General features: G+C 50.8%; 1 protein-coding gene and 1 long non-coding RNA gene across 2 annotated transcripts in view; one reads left to right on the top strand and one right to left on the bottom strand.

Annotated features, from left to right (window-relative positions):
• The window catches only part of ACBD3 (acyl-CoA binding domain containing 3), a 33579-nt gene extending 28744 nt beyond the window's left edge, over nucleotides 1–4835 (bottom strand). The window contains exon 1 of the mRNA XM_058702288.1: nucleotides 4474–4835. Coding sequence (XP_058558271.1) covers nucleotides 4474–4759 — 286 coding nt within the window. The 5' untranslated portion in view covers nucleotides 4760–4835. The remainder of the gene's footprint in view (nucleotides 1–4473) is intronic.
• On the top strand, nucleotides 3548–12079 carry LOC131496557 (uncharacterized). Its single transcript, XR_009254550.1, has 2 exons — nucleotides 3548–4298; nucleotides 11876–12079. It is a non-coding gene; the product is annotated as an uncharacterized LOC131496557 (long non-coding RNA).
• The last annotated feature ends 7392 nt before the right edge of the window (nucleotides 12080–19471 follow it).

A 19471-nucleotide genomic window follows, 5' to 3' on the forward strand; every position in this document is an offset into this window, starting at 1 on the left:
CATGCTCTGTCTGTCTCTCTCTGTCCCAAAAATTAAAAAAAAAAAAAAAAAAAAAATGTTGAAAAAAAAAAAACGTTAAAAAAAAAAATTAAAAAAAAAAAATACTCCTGTCATGCTCGCTCGCTCACTCTCACACACGCACACACACACACACACACACACACACCCCAGATCCCTAGATCTGTCTACTGAAAAGGCCTAGAAACAATGACCAATCCAGTAGCAAAGAGCAGCCACGCCTATCACCCAGATGATGGCTCTTCAAAGGCTGTTTCCCACTAACAGGTTGGAACCTCGTCTCCTTGGACAAACAGCTAATTCCTGCTGAGGCAGGAAATGTATACGAATAACCTGGAACATCTCATCATGCCAGATAGCAAGGAAGCTATGAAAAACTATTAGTCATGTCAAAGGGAACTTATGAGCGAATTCGACAAGGCTCCCACTTGCTAAAGACAGTACTGAGCATCGATAAGAGCTTAAAAAAAATAAATCAAATACGTTTAAAAGCATGAGTACATAATGACATCAAAAAAAAGTGTCACCTGTTGAGGCCGCTAGAGAAAGAACTCATTATTCTGAAAACTAATAAAGGGAAAGACGCATTCTTCCTTTCCTGTTTGAATTTCTACTCCAAACCAAATAGCATATGAAGAAAAGCATTCCAGTGAAAGAAAGACCATTAGACTATTACCATTTTTCAATCCCTAATGAACTAACACATCCATTTTCAATTTACACGAGTTTAAAAAGATCATTACATTAGCTAAGTGCAGGCCTCCCAAAAAATCTAATACTGTATTAGCAGCAATGGGATTTAGCAGGTCAATATTTTGATAAGCACATTTACTTCAGTCCTTTGGAAGCAATTTTTGCCCCATTACATTCAAAATCTCGAACCTGATAGCAATATTACATAGGAATTCAGATGGCTCTCTCATGCTTCACTCCTCCAGATACCCAAAGAGACTCCATAAAGTGATCACATGGAGAAAAACCGTATGCATCTTTCCATGAGCCCTTAATATTTCCAGGCAAACATATTTAAAAAGTTCCCAAAAAGCGATGAGGCAGCAGGGCAGTAACTCTGAATATTTTGCTCAGCACACCTTCAGAAGAAGCAGGGTGTGCTTTCCACCTCCTGCAGTGGGGAGACCTCTCTGGAATCAGAGAGCGAGCCGGCCCTGCCTCTAACGCCCAGTGGCCTGGATCAAGTTTCTCAACTAGGAAGCCCCAACAATACCCCAAATACTCAAAGGTCTGTGGAAACAAAATAGCATATCTAGGGTTCTCAAAATGGTACCTGATGTGACTGCCACAGGGTCTTTAACTCCTCTTTTGGACCCTAAGTCCCTTCACAGCAAAAGTGAATGTACTGTTCATCTATATTGGTGACCTAACCCACCTACTTAGAACGTTATCTGTACTAGGGACTTAACACCATCTGAAGTTTGTTTATTTAGTCTTAAACTCATTTGTTTAAATAATCTTGACACCCAGTGTGGGGCTCGAACTCACAACCCCAAGATCAAGAAACACAGGCTCTACCGACCGAGCCAGCCGGGTGCCCCAACGAGGTCTGAAGTTTAGATGGGAAGATGCTAACTTACATTTACCTGTATTTTCATCTATGATTTTATTTTTACCTGCATAAAATTAAGACAGTAGGTAGTTGACATACTGGGTCCGGTTACTGGCTTGTGACCACAGTGACAGGGGTGGAATGAGAAATGGGGTCTGTGACTCCCAATCCAAGTTATTTTCAACAGATATCCACACTCTAAAGGTTCCTATTTATTCCACAGAAGATAAAATGGAATGTCATTTCTAATTCTTGTTGAGATTCTAGTACAAAACCACAAAACCGCGATCTATTAGAAAATGTTGCAGGGTGCCTGGGTGGCTCAGTCGGTTACAGTGTCTGACCTTGGCTCAGGTCATGGTCTCATGGTTCATGAGTTCGGGTCCCCGCATCAGGCTCTCTGCTGTCAGTATGCAGCCTGCTTTGGATCCTCTGTCTCCCTCGCTCTCTGCCCCTTCCCCACTCGCACTCTCCCTCTCAAAATTGAACCAACCTTTAAAAAATTTTTTTAAAGAAACCCTTGCAAAACCGACAAAAATGCCAAGCACCGCGCTGGGATTACACGTTAAAACAAAGGCAGCAACAGTTGACTCACCCATAATTCTGACTGCTTTTAGACGCCCCCCACCAGGTGTCTCCTATCCTAACAGCCTCATCATTGCTGACCAGGAAGTGATCTACACAGAAAGGTAACTTTAACTGCCATGTTATTTCTCCTTTTAAGTATCTGAATGCCGCTTTGAGAGCTTAATTTAGGAACTAAATGAACCGTACCTATCAATGTAGCTTTTATTCTCCAAGGTCACTGGTAACTAGGCTCCCAAATTACAGGTTCCTCAAGGACTCCTACTACTCAACAAGAATGTTAAAAGAGGGGCGCCTGGGTGGCGCAGTCGGTTAAGCGTCCGACTTCAGCCAGGTCACGATCTCGCGGTCTGTGAGTTCGAGCCCCGCGTCAGGCTCTGGGCTGATGGCTCGGAGCCTGGAGCCTGTTTCTGATTCTGTGTCTCCCTCTCTCTCTGCCCCTCCCCCGTTCATGCTCTGTCTCTCTCTGTCCCAAAAATAAATAAAAAATGTTGAAAAAAAAAAATTAAAAAAAAAAAAAAGAATGTTAAAAGAATGTTAGCTTTAGACCAAATCTTAAGTCGGAGACGTCAAATATCATCATCTAATCCAGCTGTATACACATACATACACACACACACACACACAGAAACCGAGTCTGGAAAAGTTAACTGCCTAGGAATTTACATGGTAAATAGAATCCAGGGCTTCCCGACCCCCAAAACAATGCCAACTTTACTGCAGGTTATACAGTGTTTTAATCTTACAAAGAAAATATTACTATTTTCAAATAAGACAGGCTCAGAAGATTGTTACCTTTTTTTTGTTGTTGGTCATGTGGCCAAAGCTAGGATTAAAAGTTGGCCCTTTCCTATTCTCAAATACCTTTGTGCTACAATATACTTGAAGCTTATTGAACATTTGGAAAAGTTAAGTTCCAAGAATAAAAGTTTGAAGTAAAATGGAGTTGTATAGGAGCCACCAGATTTTTATCTAAGTGGTAATCTATCACCACCATAGGAAACACGAAATTCAAGCCAGTGACCTAAGACCCATTAGCCATTACCAATTCCCCACGCTGGCGAGTGCACAGAGGGCTGAACTCAATGTGCAAGGACAATGAACATTTCAAGGGTAAGCTTTTTAATTAAAAAAAAAAAAAATGGAATAAATGTGGAATAACCAAATGTTCTAGAAAACTTATAAAACACTTCCATTAGTTTGCACAAAGTTATGCCGAGAGAAAACAAGTAACTTCTGAACGTATCCCTACCACGAACTACACAACTTCAGCTACTCAAGTATGTCCTGCCCTCCAAAAGGAACTCCCTCTGGGAAAAGTGTCATAAATATGCTGTTCTGGAATGTACCCGAAACCTAGCAACCACTTTTAAAGTTGCATTCGGCCGTGGATCCGCCCCACAAGATCTAAATATCTCTAAGAATCAAACTAACAGGCGTCTCATCAGTCTTTCCCACTGAAAAGATCATGTGATTGGTATCGCCACCAGTGAATCACCCAAAAAAGGAGAAAGGAAAAAAAAAAAACAACCCACACACCACAATCCTGCTCCAAGACAAGAGACGTCTTACAATTAATTGTGCGAGAAACAGAGAGTACTTGTAGGCCTTAACTGAGAACTCACTCTTGCGCATTGCTTCCAAGTACAATTTTAACCATCTAGAAGTTACTAGAACACTGAGGGCACCCCTTCCTTTTAGAGGTGGACGAGCGGGAGGGGACGCATTAGCTTAATACTTCCTCCTCGCGGCCACATCAAAACCGCCAGGTGTGCAAGTCCTATTCGAGTTGATGGTTCCTCGGAATGACTGCAAAGGGAAGGGAAGGAACCGATGGGAAGATATCTTCCTCCCCAGAAAAGGGGTAAAAATCGGGGGAACCTGGTGTGCCAAACCATAGGAAGCAAGAAAAGGAATACGACCGTTAAAAAAAAGCAAAGCAAAACAAAACGAAACCAAGACCAACCGCAAACAAAAAACCATCCCAGAACGGGATCCTCTAGGAGAGAAAAGGGCTCATTCTTCCACCCCGGCCCGTGGAAACCCGAGAAGCTGAATCAGGTCAAACGTCCTAGTAACCTCGGGGAGGCAGGACCAGGACCGCAAAACCCAGGTTCCGGGCCCGTCAGAGGTGTGTGACCCAGCGGCCCAGAGCGGGGAGACAAACTTCGGGGACCCCCCAAGGACGCAGCCTGCTCGGGTCGCCGCAGCCCGGGCGGGCCAGGCGGGCACTGGCCCCGTCACGCTCGGGCCCCGGGCGGACTCCGCGGGGCGGCCGAGGCGGGGGTGCGGCCGGGCCGGCTCACCTTTGAAGAAGCGCAGCGCCAGGCCGTACAGCTCCTCCAGGCCGAAGCCCCAGCGCTGCTCCAGCCGCCGCGCCTCCTCCGCCGCGCCCCCGGCCGCCGCCTCCCCGGGCTCCGGCTGCTGCCCTGCGGCGCCCGGCCCCCGGCCCGCCCCGGGAGGAGAGGGCGGCGGCAGCGGCGGCGGCAGCAGCGGGGCGCCCTCCGCGCCGGGCCGCTCCTCCGGGTCCGGGCTCAGCGTGAGGCCGTCGACCGAGACCTCGAGCCGCTCTGCGTTCAGCACCGCCGCCATCTCCGGCTGCTGCGCCTCCTCGGCGGGGGACAGGCGGCGGCCACGTATCGACTTCCTGCTGACCTCTGACCCTCGGCGACGCCGGAACTTCCGCCGCTGAGAAGGATCTCCGGCTCCGCGAGAGGGGCTGAGGCCCGCGCCCCGCCCCTCCGCGACCCCCAGGACCGCTGGCCCCGCCCCGGCCAGCTCCGGCCCGCGTCCGCCCGCGGGCGTCGTCCTCCCCGCCCCCCCCCCCCCCCCGCTCCTTCAGCACGGCGGTCAGGGGCCCGCGGGGCGGGGTCGCGGGGGAACGGCGGAGCCAGCGAGGCCCGCGGGGCTCGGGTCGGAGATGGGGGTGGGGGTCGCGGAGGGGAGGTGCCTACGGGGGCGGGGTCGTGGAGGGGGTGGGGCCCGCGGGGGCTGACGCCGCAGCGGGGCGGGGGTCACGGAGGGGCGGGGCCGGCGGGGCCCTCGGGGTTCCGGTCGGAGGGGGGCGAGGGTCACGGAGGGGCGGGGCCCGCGGGGCAGGAGTCGCGGAGGGGCGGGGCCACTGGGGGCGGGGCCAGAGGAGCTGGGGTCGCAGACAGAGAGCTGGGGTGACTGCGGGCACGTGTCCTGCCCTACCGGCCGAGACTCCTTCCGTCCGCGGGGTCGTGTGCTTCCCAGAACCGCCCCCACTCTGCCTTGGTCTCCACGCAAACCGAAGGAAATGCTGGGCCAATGCCTTTTTTTTTAAGGGGTGACTGAGGCTGCAGAAAGTTCCTGGGCTCCTGTGAGGCTGCTGTATTAAATTGGTAGACGCTGGTTTTGCAGGACCGGGAGCTCATACGATTTGTGGGGCCCCTATTAAAAAAAATACCCAAGGGGCTCCTGGCGGGGCTCGGTTGGTTAAGCCTCTGACTTGGGTTTTGGCTCAGGTCATGATCTAGTTAGTTCGAGACTCCGCCTACACGCTGGCTGGCAGTGAGGAGCCTGCTTGGGATTCTCTGTCCCTCACCCTCTGTCTCTCCCCTGCTCATTCATTCTCTCTTTCTCTGTCTCAAAATAAGTAAACTTAAAAACAAACAAACAAACAAACAACCCATCTTTAAAAAAATCCGAAAGAAAGAAAAAACCCTTCTTTAAAAAAATCCAAAAATTATGTAGGTAAATATGTTTAGAAAGAGAAATCACAAATGACGCTTTGATAAGTTGAAAAAAGCCACAAGCATCACACACGACCATAAAATATTTGTTAACTTCCTGACACACTTCTACAGGGTGTCCAAAAGTCCAGAAACACAGTGTATTTTTTTTTAAGATTGAAAATGCCCTTGGCAGCATTATGCATATTTACCTGTGTGTCTAGACTTTATGGGCACCATTTATGATAATTTTCCCCACATTTTCAGGCCGCATACTTTCTTTTTTTTTTTCAATTTTTTTTTTAACGTTTATTTATTTTTGGGACAGAGAGAGATAGAGCATGAACGGGGGAGGGGCAGAGGGAGAGGGAGACACAGAATCGGACGCAGGCTCCAGGCTCTGAGCCGTCAGCCCAGAGCCTGACGCGGGGCTCGAACTCACGGACCGCGAGATCGTGACCTGAGCTGAAGTCGGAGGCTTAACCGACTGAGCCACCCAGGCGCCCCAAGGCTGTATACTTTCAATCACCTTTTCCTATGACATTTTGTAATAGTTTCTATAAAGAAAATAGAAAGGTCAGTCTTATTCTCAGCATGGTGATCAAAAACTTTTTATTAGGGGACCCCTGGGTGGCTCATGGCTCAGTTGGTTAAGTGTCTGACTTTGACTCAGGTCATGACTTCACGGCTGGTGGGTTGGAGCCCCAACCTGTCAGTGCAGAGCCTGGAACCTGCTTCTGATTCTACGTCTCCCTCTCTCTCTCTGACCCTCCCCTACTCGCACTGTCTCTCAAAAATAAATATTTTTTGGGGGCGCCTGGGTGGCGCAGTCGGTTAAGCGTCCGACTTCAGCCAGGTCATGATCTCGCAGTCCGTGAGTTCGAGCCCGGCGTCAGGCTCTGGGCTGACGGCTCAGAGCCTGGAGCCTGCTTCCGATTCTGTGTCTCCCTCTCTCTCTGCCCCTCCCCCATTCATGCTCTGTCTCTCTCTGTCCCAAAAATAAAAATAAATAAATAAATATTTTTTTTTTTAATTTTTTTTCAACGTTTTTTATTTATTTTTGGGACAGAGAGAGACAGAGCATGAATGGGGGAGGGGCAGAGAGAGAGGGAGACACAGAATCGGAAACAGGCTCCAGGCTCCGAGCCATCAGCCCAGAGCCTGACGCGGGGCTCAAACTCACGGACCGCGAGATCGTGACCTGGCTGAAGTCGGACGCTTAACCGACTGCGCCACCCAGGCGCCCCTAAATAAATATTTTTTTTTTTAAAACTTTTTATTTGGAGGGAAGGAAAAATAAGATAAAACCAGAGAGTGAGGCAAACCATAAGAAACTTTTAAATACAGAGAACAAACCGGGGGTTGATGGGGTGGGGAAAATGGGTGATGGGCATTGAGGAGGGCCCTTGTTGGGATGAACCCTGGGTGTCATATGCGATGAATCACTGGGTTCTACTCCTGAAGCCAAGACTATACTGTGTGTTAACTAACTTGAGAATGAAAAAATAAAGTCGTAGATACTTTGACAGGCCAAAAAAAAAAAAAAATGTATTATTGTTTATGTTTTAGTTTCCCACGTCATTACCGTTATTAGTGTGTATTGTTTTAAAGATTATTGTCAAATTTGGAAAAACCTGTATCGAGTTTCTTTCGCATCTGAGCTCTAATATTTCAGGGATGTTTGGCGGCTTGAATGGCCATTTTGTGTATGGTTTTTGGTGGATTCCCAGTGTTTTTCAGAACAAGATTTGTCTGCTCCGTTAAGACAGGTTCTGATTCATTAAGATAAACAAAACACGTGACTTCAACTACAGACAGATTCGTTGTAGTAAGAAAGAGTACGAGTTTGTATCCCATAAACCCAAGAATTCTAATATGTTCCATTATTTTTTTTCAATTTTTTAATGTTTTATTTATTTTTGAGAGAGAGAGAGAGAGAGTGAGCAGGGGAGGAGCAGAGAGAGAGGGAAACACAGAATCTGAAGCAGGTTCCAGGCTCTGAGCTGTCAGCACAGAGCCCAGTGTGGGGCTGGAACTCGTGAACCACAAGATCATAACCTGAGCCAAAATCGGACGCTTGATCGACTGAGCCACCCAGGCGCCCCTTATTATTATTTTTTTAATGTTTATTTTGAGAGAGCGATTGAGTGCAATCAGGGGAGGGGCAGAGAGAGAAGAGAAAGAGAATCCCAAGCAGGCTCAGCATTCAGCACAGAGCCCATCACGGGGCTCAAACCCACGAACCGTGAGATCGCGACCTGAGCTGAAACTGAGAGTTGCACATGCTTAACTGACTAAGCCCCCCAGGCGCCCTGGTTGGGCATTTGAGATTAGGCATTGAGAGACTTCATTCTTCCACCAATATTTTTTTCCTCTTGACGGTTGCAAGGATTTCCTGTGGACCAGTTTCTCATTTCCTTTCACATCTTGTCCCCCCCCACCGCCCTGGCCCCCCCCACTGCCCATGTATTTTCTGTGCCAGGTGTCACAGAGCTCCTTTGCCCCCTGGCCCTGCACGTTTGTGACACGGTGCTGGCTGAGTTGGCATTTCGGGCAGTAGGTTGTATTTCAGAAAGCCGTTCCTACACCTACCGTGAGCACTGATTTAACAGAGCTCCAGTTAAGGGTATCCCTTAATCATCGTCCCCAGGTCCCCAGAAAGTCCCATTCCTGAACCCTCTAACGCGGAGGAGTGACAGAGGGAAGTGAGGACGCAAAGAAACAGTGGTCTTACGTATCTTGTTTCAGAAACTTTGACAGACAGAAGCTTTGGACCAGGCGAAAATACCGCAGCGGCCTTGGAAGGGCCTGTGTGCGCACGGGCTTGGGAACGAGCTTCGTTAATTGATGGTGAACCCGCCTCTAGTCGTAGGGGACTCTCATTCTGCTACTCTGAGCCCCAGTGACTTGTTTCCACTTAGCCTGGATCTTTATTCGTATTACATATTACATATTTATTCGCATTCGTATTACATGGCCAAAGCTCCAAGAAGTCCTAACTGTATTTCCTTGATGTGCTAGGCTCACTGCTCCAGCCTCAGTATCCAGTAACTGTCACGCGACGGGTAAATAGAATTCTTCTTGGAAATACAGATTCCGTCTTCTGAGTTTTCTCCAATAAGCATTCCTTTCGTAACCTGAAAAAAAAAATTTTCTTTTTAACAAGTATAAATAGGGGCGCCTGGGTGGCTCAGTCGGTTAGGCATCGGACTTCGGCTCAGGTCAGGATCTCCGGGTTTGTGAGATCGAGCCCCGCGTCGGGCTCCGTGCTGTCGGCATGGAGTCCGCTCTAGATTCTCTGTTCCCATCTCTCTTTCTGCCCCCCTCCCCCGGCGCTCGCTCTCTCTCACTTTCTCTCAAAAATCAACCTAAGGGGCGCCTGGGTGGCGCAGTCGGTTAAGCGTCCGACTTCAGCCAGGTCACGATCTCGCGGTCCGTGAGTTCGAGCCCCGCGTCAGGCTCTGGGCTGATGGCTCGGAGCCTGGAGCCTGTTTCCGATTCTGTGTCTCCCTCTCTCTCTGCCCCTCCCCCGTTCATGCTCTCTCTCTGTCCCAAAAATAAATAAAAAAAAAAAAAAACGTTGAAAAAAAAAAAATTAAAAAAAAAAATTAAAGATCATTAAAAAAAAAAAAAAATCAACCTAAAAAAAAAGATTTTAAAAAAACAGTGTAAGTATTAAAACCTATAGAACATACCTAGGAAGATGGACAGGTAAAATCTCCCTCTGTTCCCTCCGCACAGTATTCACCTTCTCTGCGAAATGTTATTAGATTCCCAGAGACTGAGCTCAACTCCGTGCATTTCCGGCTTTCTCTGTGATAATCACTACTCCGAAAATGTTGTGCTTTAGTCACACAGAACGCTTTAGTGGGGATAATTATTTTGTACTCCTTGACTGCAAGCACAGGGAGGGCCAAGGTCATCCCTCTGGAGCCCCACAGCCCCTGTCACAGGATAGAAGCGTTTTATGAGGCTTGCAAGGTTGTTAGCTTGAATTGGTTGTTAAACCGCCTTCAGATCTGCGCCTGCCCTTGGCGCTGGATGACCATGACCGGAGACTGCCTCCTCGAGGAGGGACATGTGCTCTAAGTTTGCAACAGTCGCCCCAGCCAGTCGTGAGGGACACCGTCCTTGCTGTGATTGATCATTTTGCACCAATATCTGTTTACAGTGGTACCTGCGTGGCCACCATGGGCATGTATTCGTGTTTGTAACTCCCTAATACAGAAGAAAGAAAATGGCATCCTGCCTGGAGGGTTTGAAGAGATAATCCTGATTGATCATTGATAATTCTTTAAAAAAAATTTTTTTTTAATGTTTCTTTATTTTTGAGAGAGAGTCAGTGTGAGCGGCGGAGGGGCAGAGAGAGAGAGGGAGACACAGAATCCGAAGCAGGCTCCAGGCTCTGAGCCATCAGCACAGAGCCCAATGCGGGGCTCGAACTCACGAACCGTGAGATCATGACCTGAGCCGAAGTCGGACGCTTAGTGGACGGAGCCACCCAGGTGCCCCTCGATCTGTCACTTTTTAGATGCTGTGACCTTAGACTCACTTTCTGGACCTCTGTCTCTTTACCTGGAAAAAAGTTAAAATTGTTCTGGGCTGTCAGCCTGGAGCCTGCATCAGATCCTCTGTCCGCCTCTCTCTGCTCCTCCCCTACTCTCTCTTTTAAAAATAAATAAAAATAAATATATTTTTAAAAGTATGTGCTTTTAGGAGCACCTGCGTGGCTCAGTCGGTTGAATGTCTGACTTCAGCTCAGGTTATGATCTCACGGCCTGTGAGTTCGAGCCCTGCGTCGGGCTCTGGGCTGATGGCCCAGAGCCTGGAGCCTGCTTCCGATTCTGTGTCTCCCTCTCTCTCTGCCCCTCCCCTGCTCATGCTCCATCTCCCTCTGTCTCTCAGAAATAAATGTTAAAAACAATTTTTTTTTAAGTATGTGTTTTTAAAAACAAATCTCCCATAATCCCATTACTGAGATCTTTGCTTAAAAATTTTTTTCTAACATTTATTTATTTTTGAGAGACAGAGCACAAGCCGGGGAGGGGCAGAGAGAGAGGGAGATCCGGAATCCGAAGCAGGCTCCGGGCTCCGAGCTGTCGGCACAGAGCCCGACGCGGGGCTCGACCTCACGAACCGGGAGATCATGACCTGAGCTGAAGTCGGACGCTTAACTGTCTGAGCCACCCAGGCAGCCCCCCATTACTGAGATCTAACCAGCGTTAGCAATGTGGGGTACATTCTTCCCATCTTGCAAATGCTAAATCCATATAATAATGATGATGATGATGATGATAATGATAATAGTAATAAATAGTTATTAGGAAGTAGTACCCCCCACTGACAGTAGGAAGAAGCTCTTTAGGAGAGGAGGCCCTTGATTCAAGGACCTGTTAAAAAGCTGCTCAGAGGGGCGCCTGGGTGGCTCAGTCGGTTGAGCGTCCGACCTCAGCTCAGGTCACGATCTCACAGTTCGTGAGTTCGAGCCCCGCGTCAGGCTCTGGGCTGATGTCTCGGAGCCTGGAGCCTGCTTCCGATTCTGTGTCTCCCTCTTTCTCTGCCCCTCCCCCGTTCATGCTCTGTCTCTCTCTGTCTCAAAAATAAATAAACATTAAAAAAAAAAAAAAAAAAGCTGCTCAGACTAATGCTGAAGCTTCAGGGCCCCGCAGCCCCACCTGCTGGCCGGAGGCGGGAGCGCTGCGGCAGGTGGACTCCCTGAGCTCCCGTCCTCTCCCGGCTGCGGACTCAGCCCTGCGGCCCCAGCCCCGCGGCCCCGTGGCCACCTCCTAGGTGGGGCAGGAGGTTGGGGGCGTCGGTGGCGACGGCCTCTGTGGCTCCGCCTGGGCTCCGCAGAGCCAGAATAAAGGCCGGGGCTCTGCGCGGAGGGGCAGGGGCGGGGGCGAGACACCGAGCACGAGCACGGTGACACTTCCCTAAATGAAGGATGTGAAAACCAAGAGCCCATCAGCCATGCTGGAGGAAGGACCGAATTATCTTTCCTTTCTCTCAATAGGACATTGTTATCGCCTGGAGACAAGGGACATGCAGCCAAAAGAAAAGTCGGAAGAAAAATAAGCGCAGATGTGTCTCAGGAAGTCAAGCGACAGGAATGACAGCCGCGATTCCCGTGTCGTTTGAATTTTGCCCTACCGGTCAGCTCTTTTTAACATTTGCGAGTCATCGGGGTGTCATTTCCAAGTAAACACTCGTTTCTGTACCTCATTTTCTATTCTTTGTGCTAAAGAACTCCCCTTCAGGGGTGGCTCCTTCGGTTAAGCGTCTGACTCCTGGTTTCGGCTCAGGTCATGATCTCACGGTTGTGAGTTCGAGGCCCGCGTCGGGCTCTGCGCTGACGGTGCAGAACCTGCTCGGGATCCTCTCTCTCCCTCTCTCTGCCCCTCCCCTGCTCTCTCTCCCTTTCTCTCATTCTCTCCTTCCCAAAATACATAAATAAACTTTTTTAAAAAAATGCTGTTTGAAATAAGTCCCCTTGTCCCTATATTAAAACGAGGAAACTGGGGGATGCCTGGAGGGCTCAACCAATAGAGCACGTGACTTGTGATCTCGGGGTCGTGAGTTTGAGCCCCACGCTGGGTGTAGAGATTACTTAAATAAAATTTTGAATCAATCAGTAAAATGAGGAAACTGAGTCACAGAGCCGGTGGAGAAGTCTCCGTGTGTGGTCAGGTCTGTCCGACTCCTCAGCCCGAAGGGCTGGCTGTGTCTCCAGCCCGGGTCGGCCTGTACCCCCGGAGTCTTAGCGGCCTGTGGGGCCCCTGCATTCAGCTAACTAACACTGCTAACAGCTTCTCGGGGCTCCGAACGTCCCTGCCACAGAGCCTAAGCCGCCACCAGCCGTCACTCTCCCTGCGCAGAGCGGATCATGGGTGTTGCTCAAGGCGATGCGTCCTTGCAAGACCTTGGTTGTCCACAGACACCCCGGCCCTGGAACCCCCAGCTGGATAAACAGCCCCCCCCGGGATATTCACGATGGTCGGTGAATTTATTTCACACATACCGTGCCCCAAGCACTTCCCGTGCTTTGCCTCATCTAGTCCTCAAAGTCTCGTGAAGTAGGTATTATGAACCCATTTCACGGAAGAGGAAACAGAGGGTCAGGGAGATTTATAATAATAGGACAAGGGTGGGCGAGTATGGTACTAAGTATTCTAGACTCTAGAGCCGGTCCGTACAGTTCTGGAGCCCGTTCTCCCACCATTCTCGCTGTGTGATCTCGAGCATGTTAAATAACCACTCTGGGCCTCAGTGGCACAGCCACCAAGTGACAATAATCGTAACTTACCAGACGTGTGTCAACACACACAACCACACTGGGACGATAAATTCTTCGTAAATGTCTGTTCTTTTAATATCACTTTTTTGTAATGTTTCTTTATTGACTTTTAGACAGAGAGAGAGAGAATCCCAAGCAGGCTCCACGCTGTCAGCACAGAGCTCCATTCGGGCCTCGAACCCACGAACCATGAGATCATGACCTGAGCTGAAATCAAGAGCCAGACGCTTAACCGACTGAGCCCCCCCCCGCAGGCACTCTTTAGTATCACGGCTTTTACAGAAGCCTCCCAGAGTCCTAAAGAAAAACCATCATGCAGAATTCTGTCCCCCAAGATCGCTGCGGTGGACACGGGGTTCTGTTAGCATATGGGCATCGTTTCTTAACTGTGTGCCCTCCCGGCCCAGCCAGGCAGAAGTTGCTATTTGAGAGACTAAGTCCCCTCCGCCCCCACTCACCTGGCTTGGCCTGGGGCTGGTCAGGTGAGGACGACATTTGATTTCAGTCTCTTGGCAACGGGTACAGAGAGTCCCTTCAGAGGGTGCCGAGATAGAGGCCCAGGAATGTTTATTACAACAGCATTTTATTTATTTTTAATGCTTATTTATTTTTGAGACCGAGACAGAGAGAGAGAGAGAGAGAGAGAGAGAGAGAGAGAGAGAGAGAGCATGAGCGGAGGAGGGGCTCGAACCCACGAACTATGAGATCATGACCTGAGCCGAAGTTGGACGCTTAACTGACTGACCCACCCGGGCGCCCCTACAATGTAAGGGACAAGGGGGATATATACATCCACTAAGTGGAATTTAGTACCTGGCTGGCTCAGTCAGTGGAGCGTGCAACTCTTGATCTTGGGGTTGCAAGGACACATCCCCAGGACCCGCTCTGCGGAGGGAGAGTAACAGTCGCTACATGCACAGGACAGAGCAAGGGGCTGGTGGCAACTTCCCCAAATTATTGCCGTAATTGAGATATTCACTCAACGAATATTTAGTGGGCGATATATTTCGGGCGCAGACAGACGTGGTCCTGTTCTGATGTGCCTGGAGGTCCGAGGGCCGTGGATCTCAACCTTACGAGACCCAAAGCGTCTTATAAAATGGATCATTTCTGGTATCCCGTTTACTATCTGAAAAAAAAAAATCCCTAGGTAAAAGAACATATCTGCACAATCATTTTTGCGCCAGCTCTTAAATGTTATATGGAACAGAAAGGCAGGCAGAGCTTCTGGTAACGGAACTCTGTACGTTTAAGTGTAACAGCCAAGCGGGCCAGGGTTTCGTCCGTGCGCGGAAACGCCTGGAAAGCATCTGCCACGAAAGCAGCCGGATCGCGGGGGGCTGCGGTCGGTGATAGGATTTTCGAAATTGCGAACAACTCGAGAGAAATTAGTGCAGACGTCGATACCGCCCCGGAAATTTTAGCGTGGGTTCAAAGTGTGCAAACCGCTCACCGTGTTCATTGGTCAAATTCAGGTCCTGGGCTCGGATGATCGCGGACTGGCCTGTGGTCTCCATGGCTGTCCAGCTGCAGGAAGTGAGAGTCTGGGGGAAGGATCTGAGCCTGGCAGGACAGACATCCTAGTGTCCCCAGCCCCGCCCACGGATCCCCACCCGCCCAGGCTGCTTGTCCCCCAAGGCCGAGAAAAACAGAAACGCCTGTGAGGCTTCAGAGGCAGAACCTCCGAAGAGTCCTGAGAACTCTGCGGTCACACCGCATATCTTCAAACAGCAGGATGTCCTGATATCCAGGAAAATGTGGTGAGCGAGCCCCCAGAGCAGGGACCTGGGGGCTGTCTTCTAGGTGTCAGACTGCAGGATTCCGGCAGACATCAGGGTGATAATCAAATAAAATCTCCGTTATAAAGGACCTTAAAATAAGTACCAAGAGTGTCCCCGTGGCACAGGGCTGTATATCAGGGTCATCTATTTATTTGAAAAGAAATTTTTTAGGCTGTCTGGGAGGCAGGGCTGTGGCCGTTCCCAGCCAGTGGGAACGGGCAGTCTTTGCTCATTCTTTTCATTCCCTGCCCGTTTTATTCGTGAGTCTTTCCTAATACTAAGCACAAGTAGTACATCTCCATATACGTTGTATCTGAACAAATACAAAATACGAATATATACCTATAACGTCTCTTTAATGCCTTTACTTTGTAAGTAACCGCAAAATAACACGGATCGGTGGTGAAAATGTACTCCCGCGGCACCAAAGGGTGGAAGGTGGAGAGTAGGAGTCCCCTCCCCCACCTGAAAAGCCTGCTTCCCAGAGACTCGAGCTTCTCACGCACCCTTCCTTCCCTGCATTCTTTTCTGTGCATCTGCAAATACACGGGCATATGTGTATTTGCACACAAATGTGCCTCTCGTACACATCTTGTTCGGCAACTGGCTTTCAGAGCACGAACGGGGGAGGGTCAGAGAAAGAGGGAGACACAGAATCCGAGCTGTCAGCCCAGAGCCCGACGCGGGGCTCGAACTCATGAACCGCGAGATCGTGACCTGAGATGAAGTCGGACGCTCAGCCAACTGAGCCACCCGGAGGAGCCATACTGGATCCAAAGTCCCCACAGCTCTGCTGATGCACCCACTGTCCCCACCTCGCGCCCCACCTTCCTGGATTTCCTGCAGAGAAGGATCCTCCCGGCTCTGGGAGAAGCTTCGCAACGGTTTCTCCTTGTCCGTGGAGGAGAAATGCAGGAGAGGGCAGCAAGCGGCCTCTGGGGCAGCTTCTCTGGGGAGTCCTCCAACTGACTGATGGATTTTTAAAGCAGCATTTATTGGTGGATCCCCCCCACCCCAGATTTAATAAGTGAGTGCAACCTATAACCTTCCTTATCTAAAAATAAGCAGAGTTAATATTTTGGGAGATGCCCCCTCCCAAAGCTTTTCTGCGAATATACGTGTGTGTATTTTCTTTGTTTGTAGAAAATGGTGTATTTCCCGTATTGTGTTGTCATGAACATTGCTTTTCCCACTCAGCAATATATTGTTCGCTCATGGCGATAAATGCCATTTCGCAACACAATTTCTTTTTTCTCTTTTAATGTTTTTTTAATTTATTTTTGACAGAGAGAGAGAGAGAGAGAGAGAGAGAGCATGAGCAGGGGAGGGGCAGAGAGAGTGGGAGACACAGAATCAAGTCCAGCCTCGGCCGGTAAGCTGCTTGGGTGAGCGAGGCCTGAGTCAGTTATTCCGTCCCATCCCCAAAGCCCCAATTTCTTTACCTGTAAAATTAAGTGATGTCCGCACAACTGGATATTACCCAGCCATAAAAAGGAATGGAGTAGGGGACACGCTAGGTGAGCCTTGGAAATGTTGCACCAAGTGGAAGAAGCCGGTCACGAAAGGTCACACGTGATATGAAACACCCAGAAGAGGCCAGTCGGCAGAGAAAGACAACAGACCGGGCCGGTGGTTGTTAGAGGCTGGGGGAGGGAAAGAGCGGGACTGGGGAGTGGGCCCGGGGGGTGGGGGGGTGTCTCCCTCGGGGCCAAGGACACCACGTGTCCAGACGCAGGTGACCGCCGACGGCTGCACGTGTACCAAGCGTTACTGTTTCCCACGGTCAGAAGTGCTTAATTTCATGCTGCGTGAATATCACCTCCATGAAAGCAGGGCCGATGAATGTAGTTACCACCCCGGGGCTGCTTCCGGGCTTCGAGTAGAGAATGTTCCAGTAGGGACCTCAGTGAGTACAGAGCTCAGCACAAGGGGACGTAATCAGTGGCTGCTGTCACAGATCACCGCCCAGGGCGATCCTGGAGCCACCACCCCACCCGCTGTCACCTCCCACTCCCCCCACCTGTCTCTCCGCTGCCTCCTACCTCATACTCTGGACCTGCTGTCCCTGGGGCCTGCTGCAGGCTGTCCCTGCCCAGGTGGCCACGGCCACGACCGGGAGTCGTTATCCAGTGTGGCCTTCTCCCCGGGGTGGCCCTGCCCTGCAGTCAAGAGCATCGGCTCCGCACACCCCCTCCTCCTTCCCACTGTTTCTTTGTAGCACCTCTAATAAGCGATGTGGGTATGCAGTGCTAAACTGTTGTATCATCAATCGCTTATTTTGTCTCTTCTCTTTCCTCTCCATCAGAACACGAGCGCCGTGTTCACCACGGTCCTCCCAGCGCCAGGCTCAAGGCAGGCACACGGGGGACACCGTGAGATCATGACCTGAGCCGGAATCGAGAGTCGGATGCTCAACCGACCGAGCCACCCAGGCGCCCCATGATCCGCCTGTATTCTTACGAGGACTTTAACCAGCTGTCAGCACTGGGCTTAGGCTACAGGCTTGAGTGCTTGAGAGAGGTGTAGGGTCACCTGGGTGACTCGGTCGGTTGAGCGTCCGACTTTGGCTCAGGCCATGACCTGAGGTTCGTAGGTTCGAGCCCCGCGTCGGGCTCTGTGCTGACAGCTCAGAGCCTGGAGCCTGCTGCAGATTCTGTGTCTCCTCTCTCTCTCTCTCTCTCTGCCCCTCCTCTGCTCACGCTCTGTCTGTCTCTGTCTCTCTCAAAAATACATAAATGTTAACAAAGTTTTTAAAAATAAAACTAAACTAGGGCATCGCTCAGGGCCGGCCACAGAGCCTCAGACGTGGAGGCGGGGGGGGGGGGGGCGGGGGGGAAGGGAGGGAAGATTCTGGAAAACGAGGAGGGGCAGGCAGTGATCCTAGCAACAGGAAGGAGGGGCCGGGGGCCAAAGGACTTGGTGCAAAAGAAAAACCCACTGGGTGTCTGGCCACCTCTGTCTGTCCCTTCTGTCCCTGCAACTCCCAACACATCACTCACTCTTCTCCCATTTCCTGTAGCTGTGGGGACAGACGGCCTGAGGGCTGTTCTGGGTCAGGAGGCCCCCGCACGGTGTGTTCCAAGTGGCCAGACTCTGCGGTAAAGAAAAAATTTAGCAGGACACTTGTGAAAAGTGGAAAGGCAGACTTTATTCGGGACCATCTTTTTTTTTTTTTTTTTTTTTTTTTGCAATGTCTTTATTTATTTTTGAGAGAGAGCATGCATGGGAGAGGGGCAGACAGAGAGGGAGCCATAGAATCTACAGCAGGCTCCAGCCTCTGAGCTGTCAGCACAGAGCCCGACGCGGGGCTGGAACTCATGAACTGCGAGATCATGACCTGAGCCGGAGTCGGACACTTAACTGACTGAGCCACTCAGACTTCCCGGGACGATCTTGATACAATAGAGCAGGGGAGGGACAGAGATCGGTCTCATCTGGGAACACTGCACGGGCAAGTGGGGGTACAGCCAACGAGCAGGTGGGGCAGTGCAGGAAAGATTACTGAAAGGTCATTACTAAAATTACATTAAATTATAGCAGGGGGCGGGGTGCGGGGGGGGGTTCTGGCTGAAATGACCCAACAGGATCCTTGTCGGAGGCAGGCCAAGGGGGCCAGAGATCACCTGGGGGCAGTGGAGAACATTGGGGCACAAGGGGGGGAGGGAGGGCGTGTTCCCGCCAAACTGACCCAGCAGCGTCCTAACACTGGGTTTTTACCCGGAAGTTTCCAGATGGGTCTGGGAGAAGGTTCAGGGGCCAGACTAAAGTGTGGCCCAGCAAAGAATCCTTGTTGTCCAGCAAGGTCCCGGGGCAGGTCCAGAGCCCCTCGTGGGACCCGGTGAGACTCAAACCAGCGCCCCTGCAAGCATACCCCGGGCGGGGATAGCGTGTTGACTTGGGGTCTCCAAGCCAGGGAGGGCAGTAGAGCTGGGGCGCAGCCTGCAGTCAGGGTTTTAAAGTCATTCTCCTTTCACACATGGGGAAACTGAGGCCCCGAGGAGGGGCAGGCCTTGTCCAAGGCCCCGCCTTTCTGGCCTCCACCCCGTGCTCAGCACTTACCCCAAGCCCCCCCACCCCCAGGGAAATGACAGATTTTCCTCCCAGATAAGGGCCCCTCACGCCCCAGGTGCTAATTCTCCACCCTCATCACCCTCCGGGGCTTCACAAGTACCCGTCACTGACCACTTCCTGCAGCCTCCAAGGCTTCAAAACTGCGAGAAACTTCCTATGGCCCCGAGAACGTTTCATCCCACCAGGGCCTTTCATCGGAGCCTTTGAAAATGCCCTGAGAAGCTTCCAGCCTCAGAGAACCTCCAGGAAGAAGGTGGCAGGCGGGTACCGCCGCGCCCATTTCCCTGCTGGCAACACTGAGGCTGGGGGGGGGCGGCTGTCAGTCACCCCAGCTGAGCCCCCCCCCCCCCACCACCACCCGGGTCAGCTCCTCGCGAGATAGACGTACAGGGGCTGACAGAGACCCCATGGAGCCTTCCAGAAAGAGACGGTGAACCCCACGGTTGCTCTTGCACGCATACCC

This window comes from Neofelis nebulosa, chromosome 15, assembly GCF_028018385.1.
Source record: "Neofelis nebulosa isolate mNeoNeb1 chromosome 15, mNeoNeb1.pri, whole genome shotgun sequence".
Lineage (NCBI taxonomy): Eukaryota > Metazoa > Chordata > Mammalia > Carnivora > Felidae > Neofelis > Neofelis nebulosa.